Source organism: Chrysemys picta, chromosome 4, assembly GCF_011386835.1.
Source record: "Chrysemys picta bellii isolate R12L10 chromosome 4, ASM1138683v2, whole genome shotgun sequence".
NCBI classification, from domain to species: Eukaryota; Metazoa; Chordata; order Testudines; family Emydidae; genus Chrysemys; species Chrysemys picta.
The window spans coordinates 55,644,062-55,659,947 of NC_088794.1; the positions used below are offsets into that span (position 1 = coordinate 55,644,062).

Here is a 15,886-nt window from a genome sequence, read left to right on the forward strand (position 1 = left end):
AAAAGTACCCCTTGCGGTTTATGTACTGGGTACCCTGGTGCTCCGGTGCCAAGATAGAGATATGGGTTCCATCTATCGCCCCACCACAGTTAGGGAATCCCATTGCAGCAAAGCCATCCACTATGACCTGCACATTTCCCAGAGTCACTACCTTTCGTAGCAGCAGCTCAGTGATTGCTTTGGCTACTTGCATCACAGCAGCCCCCACAGTAGATTTGCCCACTCCAAATTGATTCCCGACTGACCGGTAGCTGTCTGGCGTTGCAAGCTTCCACAGGGCTATCGCCACTCGCTTCTCAACTGTGAGGGCTGCTCTCATCTTGATATTCTGGTGTTTCAGGGCAGGGGACAGCAAGTCACAAAGTTCCATGAAAGTGCCCTTACGCATGCGAAAGTTTCGCAGCCACTGGTAATCGTCCTACACCTGCAACACTATGCGGTCCCACCAGTCTGTGCTTGTTTCCCGGGCCCAGAATCGGCGTTCCACAGATAGAACCTGCCCCATTAACAACATGATCTCCAAAGCACCGGGGCCTGCGGTTTGAGAGAATTCTGTGTCCATGTCCATGTCTTCATCACGCTTTGTCGCTGTGCTGCCGTCGTCGCCGCCACCTCCTCGCCTCGTTTTTCTGGTCCTGGCTCAGCATAAACTGCACGAGAACATGCGAGGTGTTTACAATGTTCATGACTGCTGTCTTGAGCTGAGCGGGCTCCATGCTTGCCGTGGTATGGAGTCTGCAGTGTTCACCCAGGAAAAAAGGCGCGAAATGGTTGTCTGCCGTTGCTTTCATGGAGGGAGGGGTGAGGCTGTACCCAGAACCACCTGCGACAATGTTTTTTGTCCCATCAGGCACTGGGATCTCAACCCAGAATTCCAATGGGCGGGGGAGACTGCGGGAACTATGGGATAGCTATGGGATAGCTACCCACAGTGCAACGCTCCGGAAATCGACGCTAGCCCCGGAACATGGACGCACACCGCCGAATTAATGTGCTTAGTGTGGCCGCATACATTCGACTTTATACAATCTGTTTTCCAAAATTCGAATTATATAAATTCGGATTAATCCCGTAGTGTAGACATACCCTTAGTGTTGGATTTGTATACAGTAGTCTGAAGTGTTTTGGGATATTTCCCCCCATACACTGTGTTATAAATGTGTAAGTCTGGCAATAATTTTCCAAGAGGAAATGATAATGTGTCTCCAGGAAGTGAACGCTCCTTCTAGGGCAGACTTGATCTTTCAAACTGACTGTGAATGTTACAAATATAAAGGTAACCTTCTTTGTTTGAATCCTTTGTGTCTTCTGTACCAGGCTTCCAAAACTCCAGATGAGGAAGTGACCCAAAGCGAGGCTAGCACTCCCAAAGAATTTGCCATCTCCCAGAAAAGAAAAGCAAATGATATCAGCAGGAAGGGGAAAAAACCCTGCCTCGATTCATAGAGGTTCTCTGTGTAAATAAACATTTTTCTGAATGTGTAACACTGGCAGGTTTCACTTGTCTCTCTGTGCGTGAGCTAATACTTGTGATGGCAGGGGGTTGTTTTCAAATTAAAGCTGCTTTTATTTTATTTCAGTAGCATTACATGTTTTGTATTCTTGTTTGTCTTGCATTGTTTGTCTCTAAGTATTGTGAAGGAAGGCAGAATTGGGAATAATAAATCAGTCTTACATGTTTTAGAGTTCTCTTGTGATGATGGTTATTGTGTGAATGAGAAATTGCTTAACATTGCCCATGGACGGTATGTGGCCAGTCTGGCTTTTTTGTTTTTGTGGTTGATGACAGGCTAGAAATTGGAGCAAATAATTAAAGGATGTACTTGAATTCGTAAGTAATATTTTGCTGTTTCCCGCCCCAATTGAAACATCAGCACACCTGCCTGTAGCAGACACTTCAGTTTCCCTTGTTGGAGTAATAATAGTAAATGATACATGAGTGTGGACATATTGTATACTCTGTATCTCACCCTTTCCCCAGCCATCTTCCCACCTGTGCAATCAGTAACCAGCTCATAAATCAGAAGAACACTACTTCCACAAGCTGAGCAGATGGCTTAATGTTTTATAGCCCAAACTGGAGCAGAGTCTACGGGGAGACTTAAACTGGTGTAATTTATACCTTCCAGTCCCTTAAGGCATATTTGCATCCACTCATCAACTTGTAACTTACACCTCAAGTCTGCATGTGGCCATTGAATGTAAAGGAATCTAAATTTCGGTAATCTTGATACCTGAGGGACTGAAAAAGATGAGAGTTATTTCTCTTGCTATGCTAACTGGGCTATGTAAGAAATTGTAATTTAATGCAGCAACTGCTATTCCTCACTTCCTTCTGACTTCCCAACATGTGAGTTTTACCAACTTCACTTCCCTTATGCACTAGTATATAGGTGTAAGAAGTCTGACTTTCAGAGATACTGTGATCCTATTGATTTCAGTTGGAGTTTTGGGTCTTGAGCAATTCTGGCAAAGTCCTGAAAATGTCCATTTTACACCACCTCTGCAATGGGCCATTAAACTGAATCTGAACTAAGCAGTAGTTTAGTGAATGGAAGTGTTTTGTCACTAGCTTATATTAGGGCTTGTCTGCACTTAAAATACTGTAGTGGCTCAACTGCCGTGCTTCAGAGAAGATGCTTCCTTTGCCAGTGGCATGGATTCTGCCGTTGGCGTAGGGAATCCACTTTGCTGAGAGGCAGTAGCTCAGGCAGCAAGAGAATTCTCCCATCGGCCTAGTGCTGTCTACACCAGGGGTTAGGTCAGTTTAACTATGTCTCTTGGGTGTGGATTTTTCAAAGCCCTGATCGATGTAATTATACCGACCTAATTTCCTGGTGTAGGCCAGGCCTTAGATACAAGAGCCACAGCTCTATAGAAAATTACATATTTATGCAGGACATACGTGTTAAATCGACTAGGCTAATAGCCTTCATGAATAGGAACATGGAAGCTGCCATGCTGGATCAGACTCATCTAGTGCGGTATCCTGTTTCTGATGATGCTGTAGGGCGTGCCCCCAGTGGGCCGTGAAGGCATGTTTTTTTTGGGTGGTGGGTGTATGGCAAAGCCTAGGCCAGCCCCCACAGAGAGCGGGGAGGGAACATCACCCAGCCCCGCTAAGCCCCCAGCTCTGCTCTGGCCCTGGCTCCTGTGAACTTGGCTGTAGCTCCGCTCCTGGCCCTGCCCCCAGCCTTTGCCCTGCCCTCAGCTGTGGCCCCCTTACCCTGTCTGTGCCCTCTTCCCCCCTCCCCGGGAGCTGTGGCCCCAGTGCCTGAAAAGTTTAGGGGCTGCTGTACTAGATGCTTCAGAGAAATCCCTTTGTGGGCAATGCACTCTAATGATGTGGATGAATATGGAATTCTTGTGTCTTTGTGCCATGGTTTGTGTATTACCGTAATTTCAGGAACCCTAGTTATGGAGCAAGAATCACTGTAAGTGCTGAATGTTATTCCTACATGCTTAATTCTGTAACTAGACCTAGCACTTCACCTACCCCGGAGAAAGAGAGACTCCCTTCTCTGGCAACACAGGACAGAGAGCACATGGGGGAGGAGAGTGTGCAGGGAAGGACAAAAGAGGTGGAAGGCTGTTTCATGCACAAGGCCAGCATGAAGGGAAATGTGAATCCATGGGCCTAATTCTGCAACCTCTCCTATTGAAGTGAATGGGAGCTCGATGGAGAAAGGAGGGGTGCTTGCAGTAGCTGGGGCTGAGTGCAAGGAGATGAGGCAGTGACAGGCAGATGGAGGAATGGAGTGAGGCAGAGGAGAGGTTGGGCAGGGCCTTCAAAGTCAACTTATCCTCAGAGGAGAGAGTTGAATGAGATTTGATTTTTAAAAGAGAACAGTTCCCTGTAGCTAGTCTGTTAATTTCTAGGCCTAAATTTCATGTCTTTGACTACCTGAAACTCCTCAATGAAGTTGAGACCGGAACATGTTAAATTCTCAGGCCTTTGCTCTCCCAGAAGCTGCAGGGAGCCCCTCCAACCACTCCATGCAGACTCAGCGTATAGGCAGCCGGGAAATTAAAGCCTTTGCTTCAGTGACCCTCTTCCCCTCACCTTCCATACAGAGTAATAATAATAGTTGCGTCCAAATCAGGGCCGGCTCCAGGGTTTTTGCCGCCCCAAGCGGCGCAAAAAAAAAAAAAAAAAAAGCCGCGATCTGTGGTGGCAATTCGGCGGGAGGTCTTTTGCTCCGAGCGGGAGCGAGGGACCGTCCGCCGAATTACTGCTGAATAGCTGGACGTGCCGCCCCTCTCCGGAGTGGTCACCCCAAGGACCTGCTTGGCAAGCTGATGCCTGGAGCCAGCCCTGATCAAAATATTTCCCATACAGCTCAACAGGAGTTTGCTTCTCCAGTAGGGACTGAATGTGGGGAACAGGGCACAGCCCTTCTTACATTCTGAGGTAGTTAGTGACGATGGACGTGTGGAAAGTCAATTACCTCCCCTCACTCAAGTGCTTGCGCATGCAGGAAGTCCCACTGAACAATTAAAATGTGGTTCTGCTGTGAACTGCCTTGGGGAACTCTGTGTGAGGCTCAACGAATCCAGAGCAAATGCGTTCAATTTACCTATAAAGGGATGTTTTCTCCTACTGCTAGCCCCACTCACCTTCAGGGCTTGTCTGTGTTAAAGTTTCTGCATTCTGTATTAGATGCACAGAAGGAGCCCAGTTTGACTCTCAGGGCATGTCTACATTACATACATATCACAGACACAGAATGGAGTTAGCCAAGTCCAAAGGGTTCTGTCTCAGATGGTGTTTGTTTTACCTTCTCTTCTGTATCCCCAAAAGCTTATTGACCGCGATACTAATGTTAATGAGACATAACCAACCAGTCATGGGTTTTTAACCCCATTCTAGGGGAAAGCTGCAGCAATTACAACTTATTTTAAAATTACAATTTATTTTTCTATAGCGTCTTTCATACAGGATGCTTTACAGTTCATATACACAAAGAGGGTGTAGGAATTTAAAGGAATGGTCTGCAGGGGAGGGAAACTGGTTATATATAAATATACACATAATATACACACGCACGCATGCTGGATATTATATATGGCATCATATATACATACAATAACATATACATGGTGTATTAAAGGCATTACATCCAATTCAGAGTTTCTCTTAGTACAGACATGTGAGAGATGGATGTGTCCATGGTTTGTGTTTGATATAGGATAGAATTAATGTTAAGAATAAGTGATCAGAATGATATTAATCTGGTGCCCTTTAAAAGCAGACTTTGCCGCAGACTAACACCTCCAGTAAGGCAATATCCCAGAGCATGGTGGCTGATAATGTTAACACTGATTGAGGAGAACAAATGGCAGGCAGCCCTGAGCGTGATAGAGGATGCATATTTGGGGTAATAAGAAGGAACCGAGAAAAACAGCTCTGGAAGGGTATATCCATATATAAGCACAGAGGCCCAGAGCCTCAACGGTATTTAGGGGGCCTACTGCCCATTGAGACCAATGAGAGTTAGCTGCCTACGTGTCTTTGAGGATCTGGACACGAAAGCAAGCAATCACAAAGCTGTCACTGCCCTTTAAAGGGAGTGGGGCTCAGCCGTGCCTGTGATGGGTCAGCTACTCGCCCACTGATCCCGGCTGGTGGGGGAGCAGATGGCCCTATTCGTTATTAGGCCCAGTGGGAAGGGGTCAAAGGGCTGTGTGAGTGCCGCTGGAAGGCTGGCACTGTGGAAGGGTGGTTGTCTCCTCTAGTAGGCCCTGGAGAAGGGCAAATGCGAGGCCCCAAATTAACAGCCACTTTTGAAAACGTTGCCCTTAATCCCCTCCCTTGGTTCCCCCAGCTGCGTAATGGGGAAGGCACAGGTCTGACTCCCCTCCCAGGGCGTGGCGGCGCTCACCGGAGGGTGTCTGTAACATGTCCCGAGAGGTGCTAAGCATGAGGATTCTCCCACCTGCCACGAAGTTGCAATGGATTATTGCTGCCGCTGTGGATGCTGCCTGCTGCCACGTCACTCCGACCTGCTCCATGCGCTCGCCTGTCCTCTTCCAGGACACACGACCAGCAGGACTGAGTGTGGGGTAGTGGCACAGCTGGTAGGGTCAGAGGGCAGCAGGCTTGGCAAGAGCTTCCGCTCCACCACAGAGGCTGTGGGGTCACTCCCTTGGGGAGGGGCGTCTCCCTGGGCTAGAAGCATTTTGGCTCCTTAGCTGCAGGTCCCTCCTGCTCTGACTTGGTATGCTAGGGGCCTGTCTAGGGAAACCCCGGGAAGGGGGTCTCTCTAGCTCCCTCTCTGGGCTCGGGGGGTCCCCTCTTAGGCAGGGGTGGAGGGGACACAGTGTTTCTTTGTACAGTCGTGCACTTGTGTCCTGCCATGAAAGCCCTGAGCCCTTGGGATGACGGCTCAGGCTGTGCTGCCTGTTGCCCAGGGTTATGATGCGGTGGGGGCGTGTCAATGCCTGACACAGATCAGCCTGCGTCTCGTCCCCTCAAGGCCAGGTGGGGGGCTCTTGCTTGGCTCATTTGATGAGGGGCTGCCTGCGTGGCCACTCGGAGGGTTTATAAGTGAGATGTGAAGGACGGTGTGGGCGGGGAAGGGAAGAAGCTGACTCGGAGGCTGCTGCTGGCTGGATCCCTGCTTTCTGAGGAAATCAGCAGCTCGTCATCGGTCAGGCAGGGGTGGTGGGCAGAGTAGCCACTCTCTTGCCTTCTGGCACCCATCCTCTGCTGGCAGGGGACGAGCGTCACCGAGGGGAAGCTGTAGGCATCCAGGACGGGGTGCACACCCAAGGTGTCGGACGCCTCAAATATATGATCGGCGTCAGAGAAGGTCACCAGCGCCTGGGTGGAGTCGTACGAGCTCTTCTCCATGTCATCTGAGGCATATGACTGGGGGCAGCTGCCATTGGTCTGGCCCCTGTGTCGCAGCAGGCGCAGGTCGTCTCGGAAGTGGGGGTTGAAGAGCAGATAAAGCAGGGGGTTCAAGCAAGCAGGTAAGGGCAGCACCACCAGCAGGACTGACTTGATGACCTCCGGGGTGATGAGGAAGAGGTTGAGCATGGAGGAGAAGGTGAGGAAGGCTACCGGGCAGTAGAGGAGACAGTTGGTGAAGATCAGCCAGGCCACGTGCTTGATCATGGCACAGTCCCAGAGGGTGTCGAACTCCCCTTTCAGCAGGTTGCAGTAGAGCCGGATGTAGGTGCCCGTGATGATCAGGAAGCAGAGGGTGTTCACCATCACCAGGGCCACCATGAAGCCCAGGGTGGAGGATTTCCCATCGGGGATGGGGGACGGGAGGCAGAGAGGGGACGCGCCGTACTCCCCAACAGAGAACAGCGGCAGAGCTGCGGCCGCACAGGACAGTGTCAGGCAGCCCAGCGTGGCGGCTTTAACTGTGTTGAAGGAAGGCGACTTCCCATATAGCCGGAAGCAGGAGACCGAAACGCTGCACTGCACAGTGGCCAGAGTCAGCAGGAGGATGGCAGCCTCCGAGGCGAAGACAGACAGGAAGCCTGTCGCCCTGCAGCCCGCGCCCGTCTCCCACCTGGCCCCGTACTTGGCAAACTGCCCATAGGTCAGGGCGTCGACCACAGCCAGCATGCTGCAGTAGACGCCCGTCAGCATATTGGCCCCGGCTATGGAGCCGATGACGAACTTGACTGGCGAGAGGTAGCTGGGCGAGGCGAAGACGGCCAGGCTGACCAGCCCGTTGCAGAGCACTGAGACCAGCGCGATGGCCCAGACCCCCAGGCGGATGATCCAGCTCTCAAACAACTGAGTGCAAGGCTTGAAGGGACCTGCAAGGAAACGAGGCCCAAAGTCATCGACCCCGCTGTAGCGTCGCTGATACGGCATGTCGGCCTGATCCCGGCCAGGGCTTGACCCAGCCAGTACCACTCCCATTCAGTGCTACCAAGCAGAAGTGGGTCGGAACAAATGCCCAAGACCCACTGAGGGCACCTCTTACCCAGGAGACTTTCCAAGGGCCCTGTGCTTCCAGTGTTACCCCTGAGCTCTTCCCCAATGTCCCCTCCCCCCCAGTTGCCTAAGGGGGTGTTGGTGCTGCCCAGTGGGTAAGAGCACAATGCATATAAGTAGGAGCGAACATTTCTGAGCAGGACAGAGAGTGTAGAAGCGAGGAGGGCTGTGCTGGCATCTGTGTGCATGGCCCCGGGATGTGTGGTGTGAACGTCACCCCTTTACTCTGACTTGGTAAGTTTCTGGAGGAGATGGTACGATGAAACTGCCTACAATGGCATGGAGCTGATCTGCAACTGCTAGCAGCAAATATCTCCACCGGCCAGAGATGGGACACTAGATGGGACACTGAGTTACTACAGAGAATTCTTTCCCAGGTGTCTGCCTGGTGGGTCTTGCACACATGCTCAGGATTTAACTGATCACCATATTTGGGGCTGCGAAGGAATTTCCCCCTGGAAAGTCAAGACTAGCTTCTGCAAAGCAATCCACATGTGCGGGAGCCTTGGGTGAACATGTGAAGCACAGCTGCTCTGTGTGGTACCAGGGTAGGTGGTGTGGTCTGCCGCTTCCTATACTAATGTGTGATGAGGCCAATCCAATCCCCTCTTCTGCTAGGACATACAGCCTTCCTAGGCATGGGACCTGGTACAGGAAAAGGCTGGAGGTGGGAAGAGCTCTGTAGAAGGATGGGGTTACCGTGAGTCCTCCCTCTCCACCTGAGAGGGCACTAGCTCCATGGCTTCAGCATGGGAAAGAGGAATCCCACTGCTGCCCCCAGGACCCAGCCTGGATTCTGGTCTATGTGTGTATGTAGCGAGTGGTGAGATGTAGGGGGAAAGACGTGGGAGTTGGCTGCATTAGAAGGGCCTCGAGTCTTATTTAGAGGCGGGGTCTCCCCTCAGCTCGCTGCTCACCGGGGCTGGGTGTGCACTGGATGGTGGGGTGCAGCTTTGACTCCTCAAACTCCAACTGGAAGTCATCCATGTCCAGGTCATCTAGGCAGGAAATGGAAAAAGGGAAAATGAGCTCAGAACAGAACACTGCCGGGACACAAGGTCAGTGCCAGGCCAGTGCCGGGAGCTTTTCAAATTTTACAAGGCATGAAGGGACCACTGTGATCATCCAGTCCAACCTCCTGCTTAGAACAGGCCAGAGACCTGCCCTGAGTTAATTCCTGTTTGAACTAAAGCAGATCTTCTAGAAAAACATCCAGTCTTGATTTAGCAGTTGCCCATGTTGGAGAACCACACCACAATCCTTGGTGAGTTATCATCACTCTTAAAAATGTACACCTTATTTCCAGTCTGAATTTGTCTAGCTTCAACTTCCAGCCATTGGACATTGTTAGACCTTTGTCTGTCAGACTGAAGAGCCTGTTATTAAATATTTGCTCACCACGTAGGTACTTACAGACTGCGATCAAATCCCCCTGAACCTTCTCTTTGTTAAGCTAAATAGATTGAACTCCTTGAGTCTCTCATTATAAGGCAGGCTCTCCAACCCTTTAATCATTCTTGTGGCTCTTCGAACCCACTCCCACTGCCTGTGTTTGTGAGACCAACCTGCAGGATTAAAGGGGATGTTGCGGTCTTGCTTGCCCTTTGTGTTTACTGCTGTGGAGAGGGCAGAGGGTGCATGTCCCTGGAGAAGGCTGTTGAGTTGGCGGGGAAGCCAGCCCCTCACCATTTTAAAAATGAGTCTCACAATATTTGATGTTTTAATTAAAGCCCCAGGTCCCAGAGTCATGTGATTACATGGGCATCTCAGCTTGCCTTAAAAAAAAAGTGGATGTTCCTAGCCCTCTTGGTAGCGGAGAAAAGCTTGAACACGTGACCCAAGAGTGTCAACTCGATGGGGCAGGGTCCGTCTTTTTGTTCTGCCTTTGTACAGCACCTAGCGCAAGTGTTATAGTTGTATGCCTGGAGCACCGAGGTGCCCTAGTCCTGGAGCAGGAGGTCACAAAAGGTGGTCCCTGCCCAAAGAGCTGATAATCTAAGTATGGTGGGGTCTTGACCCATGCCTATGTGCTACAGTAATATGATAGTAACCTAAAGACTCAAACTGGAAGGCAAAGACAAAGATCCCAAAGTTTGTTTATTTATTTATTTAAAATCTCACGATGTTTTGGGGCCCGGCTCCCCATTTTTGACCATTTGGAGTTGGTCCTGCTGAATTTTGCCAACGGAAACCTTTGTGGATTTTCAAGTCTAAGTCTATGAGACTATAAGTGGCCCAGCTCCCTGAGCCAGTGGATTCTGATCTCAGCTGGGCCATTGTAAATATGAAGCTGGTTGGTTCGGTCTTGGTTGCACACAGGTGTAAATAAACTCAGAGTCTGGCCTGCTGTGTGCTCCCTTGCAACTGCACCCCGATCACAGCTCGTGGGCTGTCCCGGAGGAGGCTCCTGTGCTGGCTGGAGCAGCAGCTGAGAAGGGCGGGGGGTGGGGCAGGGGAGAGGAGGGGTAGAATGCAGTTGTAGTTTTTACGCTTGCACACTGAGGACTAGGCCTTTTCCTGGTGTAAGAATCAGGTGCCTGTGGGCTAATCCAAGACCTGCTTTTCTTCATTGCCACTCACATATCAATGGGATCTGGCACCAAATAATCCAGTTGATTGCTGCAAATCCTTAGCTATGGAAACACCCAAACAAGGGTGAGTGCTCTCCCATTGCACCACCACAACGCACAGCACCAGCTGAGGAGCTGCTGTGGCTAGCACACCCTGGCTTGGAGCCCTTGTGGGTGTTCTCGGCACCCTTGTTTGGGAGCATCTCACCACAGCCCATGTTTCCTGCCCTGTAGGACTCGGGGAGACTCTTCAGCCAAGCCCCTAGGGCTAGATCTATGGAGATAGGATTGTCCATGTGGGGGCAGTGGGGTGGGGGAGGTTGTTGATGGGGGTGGCTGCCCAATGCAAGAAGCAACTGTTGCTGTTTGCAGAGGCCATGCCAAGGGAACATAGGACCAGATTTACAAAGGTATATAATCGCCTAGAGATGCAGATACCCACCTAGTGGGATTCACTAAAGGGCCTAAGCAGCTTAGCGGCCCAACCCAATGGGCACCTAACCTGCTTAGGAACTTTTGATCATCCCACTAGGTACCTGTCTGCATCTTCCAGTCCCTAAATACTTTGAACATTTGGCCAAGAGTATTATTTCATAATAATAATAATGATAAATAATGTGCTGCCTTCAGCACCTCTGACAGATTCTGTGGCCTTCTTGGTTTCAGGAAGCCTTGGAAAAAACAGGCTGCTTTTCATCTGTTTGCCCAAGCATTAAAATATTGCTGCTGTTCTGGAGTCTGGCAAGAAAACACCCAGAGTGGGGTGGAAAATATTTCCTCCTTGTACTTTACAGTCTTGTAAACCCATCGAGTCTTCTTCTGCTCTCAGGCCCTGGCACACTGTGTCCTGATCCCCTGACAATGGAAGCCTTCAGTTTCTCTGGCCCAGCCCTTTCCTGTTTGGGAACGTTGCTGTACATAAGGCCTTGACTGCTTTGCATTTGACAGATGCTCCATACTGCAGGATGGTCCTGGGCCAAGGCCACTCCAACCAAGGCAGGAAATGTAAACTGGGAGTTCCTCTCCTCATTGGGAACGTGGGCACACGTCAGCCGGGAAAGTGCTGGAATAAATTAGCTATTCCTCAGTGAGTGGGAATAGTCTAACAGTGCCCAGCTCTGTTCTAGCAGGGCAGGTTGCCTTAGTTTTGTAACATCCCCTAATGTGTTTATTTGGACTCTGCTAAGAGGCCTACAAGCCTTTGGGCAGGGGCGCTCAGCTGGTCATTCCATGGCTTGATGGGCTGATCCCAGGAGCCTGAAAGCAGAGCGTTGGGGTGCTACTCCGTAGAGCAGAGGGCAGAGCTAACGAAGAGTGACACTCTGTATTAGCTATTTCTCACTCCGTATAGATCTTGTTTTCTGCCATAACCAGGGCTCTCACAACTCATAATTTATGAATAATGTTACGAATGAAAGGCGGCCTGGCAATGAGCTGCATTGCTTTTCTACGGTAGCCACATTACAGCTCCGAGCATGTCAGCAACCGGGATAGAAGAGGCTGTGTTGCCCAACTGTCTAGACAGATGATCTTCTGCTGTTTGTTTAGCTTGAGCTGCTAAGAAGGCGAGCTAGGCAATATGTCTGGAAAAGGCGTATGTTCCCATAAACATCCTTTAGTCAAAACAACCCAAGTACACAAAGAAGCACCATTGTGTTCCCTTTGAAACTGATGGCAAAACTCCTATTGACCTCCATGGGAGCACAGTCAGAGATGATGGCGGATGCCTGCAGAATCCATTACAAGTGGGAATAAAAAGCCAGTCTGTGTTTTACATGTGACTGTCACAGATGCAAAGTGCCACCCAGACAGAAGTGAGCTACCCAGTCCAGTCATTCACTAGGAACAGGAATTTCTACAGCCAGGAGAAAGGGGCTCTGGGTTGGGTCCCTGAGACAGCAGCCAGTCTAATTATGAACGGACAAAATCAGCTTGGTCAACAGTTACCACACAATGGGATCTAAAGTCCCTGAGTTATTTCCTGCTCTTCATATGGGGGAACAGCGGTATCCCACATCTTTATTATCATTTGTATTGTGCCAGCATCTGGAAGCCTCAGCTGAGATCGGAAACCCACTGTGTTACATGTTTTACAGACATACAGGTGTGACTAGAATGGGCAATTATTTTTGGTCAAATAGTAAAGTCGCCCCAATGAAACTATTTGGGAATTCTAGTTGAATTTGACGAATAGTTTCGGCTGAATAAAAAAAGAGAAAAAAAGAAATGGACAGAATTAAAATGGTTCATTTTGACATTTTGGAAACAACATGTTTTGACTTTTAATTTTGACATGGACATTTCTAAATTTCATTCAATTTATTTAATTTTTTTTTAAAAAGGGTAAAAAGCACCCAAAAAGTAATGAAACAACAACAAAAAATTGTTTTAGGTCAAATGAAACATTTCATTCAACCTGAAAAGAATTTTTGTTCATTTTTTGTGTGTTTGTTTTGGTAAGAAAACCCAAGAAAGTTTCATTTTTTGTTAGAAATGAACTGATTTTTATTTTACTTTTTGGTTTGTCCATCAAACTGAAAAATCAATATTTGCTCAGCTCTATTCTTGATGGTCTGTGCCCTGAAGAGCATATGTATAAAGAGTTGACAATATCAATGTCAAATACCATAGCATGGTGACTGTTGGCGAATGGTGACCTTTCATTGATGATAACTGTGCATCAGACAAAAAGACGGAATGTTTTCTCTCCCCTGAGTTCTGATAGTCTGTTGGTTTTAGGAAATGAGGCTTATATTTTATGGCCTTGCTAATTTTTGCTGCCATCTTCGTTGTCCTTTCTCCTGCCAAAGCTGTGAACTAAGAGAGACCAATCACAACTGGGCAAAACAACCCCACTGATTTCATCCTGCTCTCGAAGCTGTTGGCTGCTAAATAAAACCTGGTCACTACATTTAGGAGGCTAAATGGAAGTACCGCTCATTGGGAGGCAGTGTGGTTTAGTGGATAGTGTACCAAACTAAAAAAAGAAGAACAGGAGTACTTGTGGCACCTTAGAGACTAACAAATTTATTAGAGCATAAGCTTTCGTGGACTACAGCCCACTTCTTCGGATGCATATAGAATGGAACATATATTGAGGAGATATATATACACACATACAGAGAGCATAAACAGGTGGGAGTTGTCTTACCAACTCTGAGAGGCCAATTAATTAAGAGAAAAAAAAACTTTTGAAGTGATAATCAAGATAGCCCAGTACAGACAGTTTGATAAGAAGTGTGAGCATACTTACAAGGGGAGATAGATTCAATGTTTGTAATGGCTCAGCCATTCCCAGTCCTTATTCAAACCGGAGTTGATTGTGTCTAGTTTGCATATCAATTCCAGCTCAGCAGTCTCTCGTTGGAGTCTGTTTTTGAAGTTTTTCTGTTGTAATATAGCCACCCGCAGGTCTGTCACTGAATGACCAGACAGGTTAAAGTGTTCTCCCACTGGTTTTTGAGTATTTTGATTCCTGATGTCAGATTTGTGTCCATTAATTCTTTTGCGTAGAGACTGTCCGGTTTGGCCAATGTACATGGCAGAGGGGCATTGCTGGCACATGATGGCATATATCACATTGGTAGATGTGCAGGTGAACGAGCCCCTGATGGTATGGCTGATGTGATTAGGTCCTATGATGATGTCACTTGAATAGATATGTGGACAGAGTTGGCATCGGGGTTTGTTACAAGGATAGGTTCCTGGGTTAGTGGTTTTGTTCAGTGATGTGTGGTTGCTGGTGAGTATTTGCTTTAGGTTGGGGGGTTGTCTGTAAGCGAGGACAGGTCTGTCTCCCAAGACATATATATATGTTCCATTCTATATGCATCCGAAGAAGTGGGCTGTAGTCCACGAAAGCTTATGCTCTAATAAATTTGTTAGTCTCTAAGGTGCCACAAGTACTCCTGTTCTTCTTTTTGTGGATACAGACTAACACGGCTGCTACTCTGAAACCTGTACCAAACTAGGAACTCAAGAGACCTGGTTTCTATTTCTGGCTCTGACCTGGTGGTTGACCTTGGACAAGTCACTTTGCCTTTCTGTGCATCAGTTTCCCCATATTGACCTCCTTTGTCATGTGCTTTCAGATCTACTGATGGAAGGAGGTAGTTATCATTTGAAAACCTGCCCCTCAGCCTTTCTTGCAGGCTGTCTTACAGCAATGAAGTGGCTGAATGCAAACTGTTATATGCTGCTGTTTCCTCGCCTTCGTCATGTCCCATCCATCAGCGTTGGTGGCTCTTGTTCTTGGTCTCCAAGCGTTCTTGTCCAGTGAGTGTTCCAAGCTGACACCAACCTTTTTCATGTCCTCCTTCAGCATCTCAAACCACCATTTTCTAAGTCTTCCTTGTGGTCTTTGTCCCACGATTATTAGCTCTGGTACTCTCTGGCCATCCTATTCCATATCTTGTCGTCTCACATGACCAACCATATCAGGTGATACTCCCTCAGCTTTTCCATGATGGGGGCTACCTGCGTCATGGCTCATACCATTTCATTGCGTAGCCTATCAGCCCTCATCTTACCCAGCGTCTACCTGAGCATTCTCATTTCGGCAGTGTGCAGTGGTTGTTCTCTCTTCCTCACTGGCCAGCGTTCCAACCCATACATCATGGCTGGCCTAATCATGGATTTATCACTTTGCTCTTTAGTTTACTTGGCATGTCCTTAGAGCATAGAGGTCCCATCAACCCCCTCCATTTCACCAAGGACTCGTCGCACGGCTGCTATCATCCACATTCATCACTCAACACTGAACGAGCTATGGAAGTTGTTGCACAGACATGAACTGAATACCACCCTGTTTTACTGGCTTCTCATTGTCCCTCTCAATGGAGCGTTGCATATATTCAGTCTTTTGTTGGCCAATTCATCAGCTATTTTCTTCTAATGCAGCCCTCCGTAGTTCTCGGTCCCTTTCCAGTTCGGATTTATCTTCATGGCACCATCTAATGTCATTGGTGAAAACATGTTCCACGGAGCCTCTCCCCTAATCTCCTGAGTCAAGGTGTCCACTATAGTCACAAAAAGGAATGGGCTTAAGGCTGAGCCTTGATGTATACCCACCCTCCCAGTGAATGACTCGCTGTCGGTGCAGTTTCTTCTGTGCTCTCTACTGTTGTGCTACCCTCATACATGTCCATGATAGTCTGAACATATGTCTCCATAAGATATTGTGGCCGCAAGCACCACCATAACAATTCTCTAGGAATTCTGTCATAGGCCTTCTCTAAATCCATGGACAATAAGTGCAGTTTCTTGCATCTTTCCCTATGTATCTCCTGCAATGTTCAGGCTGCAAACACTGCATTCATCGTTGACCTTCCTGACATAAACCTGAACTGGTGGTCAA

The 15,886-nt window shown here is 48.5% G+C and overlaps 2 protein-coding genes across 13 annotated transcripts in view; one reads left to right on the forward strand and one right to left on the reverse strand.

The window, feature by feature from the left end:
• The window catches only part of UBE2T (ubiquitin conjugating enzyme E2 T), a 29,662-nt gene extending 27,977 nt beyond the window's left edge, over window positions 1-1,685 (forward strand). For both annotated transcript variants that reach the window (XM_042842449.2, XM_008174733.4), the window contains one exon: window positions 1,318-1,685. In XM_042842449.2, coding sequence (XP_042698383.2) covers window positions 1,318-1,345 — 28 coding nt within the window. In that variant the 3' untranslated portion in view covers window positions 1,346-1,685. The remainder of the gene's footprint in view (window positions 1-1,317) is intronic.
• A 910-nt stretch (window positions 1,686-2,595) lies between these two features.
• LGR6 (leucine rich repeat containing G protein-coupled receptor 6) overlaps window positions 2,596-15,886 on the reverse strand; it is a 217,822-nt gene continuing 204,531 nt past the window's right edge. For 8 of the 11 annotated variants that reach the window (XM_065592333.1, XM_042842452.2, XM_024111271.3 and 5 more), the window contains 2 exons: window positions 8,878-8,958; window positions 2,596-7,779 (listed from right to left, as the gene is read on the reverse strand). In XM_065592333.1, the coding sequence (XP_065448405.1) occupies window positions 6,542-7,779; window positions 8,878-8,958 (1,319 nt within the window). In that variant the 3' untranslated portion in view covers window positions 2,596-6,541. The remainder of the gene's footprint in view (window positions 7,780-8,877; window positions 8,959-15,886) is intronic. The other 3 variants (XM_024111275.3, XM_024111274.3, XM_024111273.3) reach the window with 1 other exon arrangement.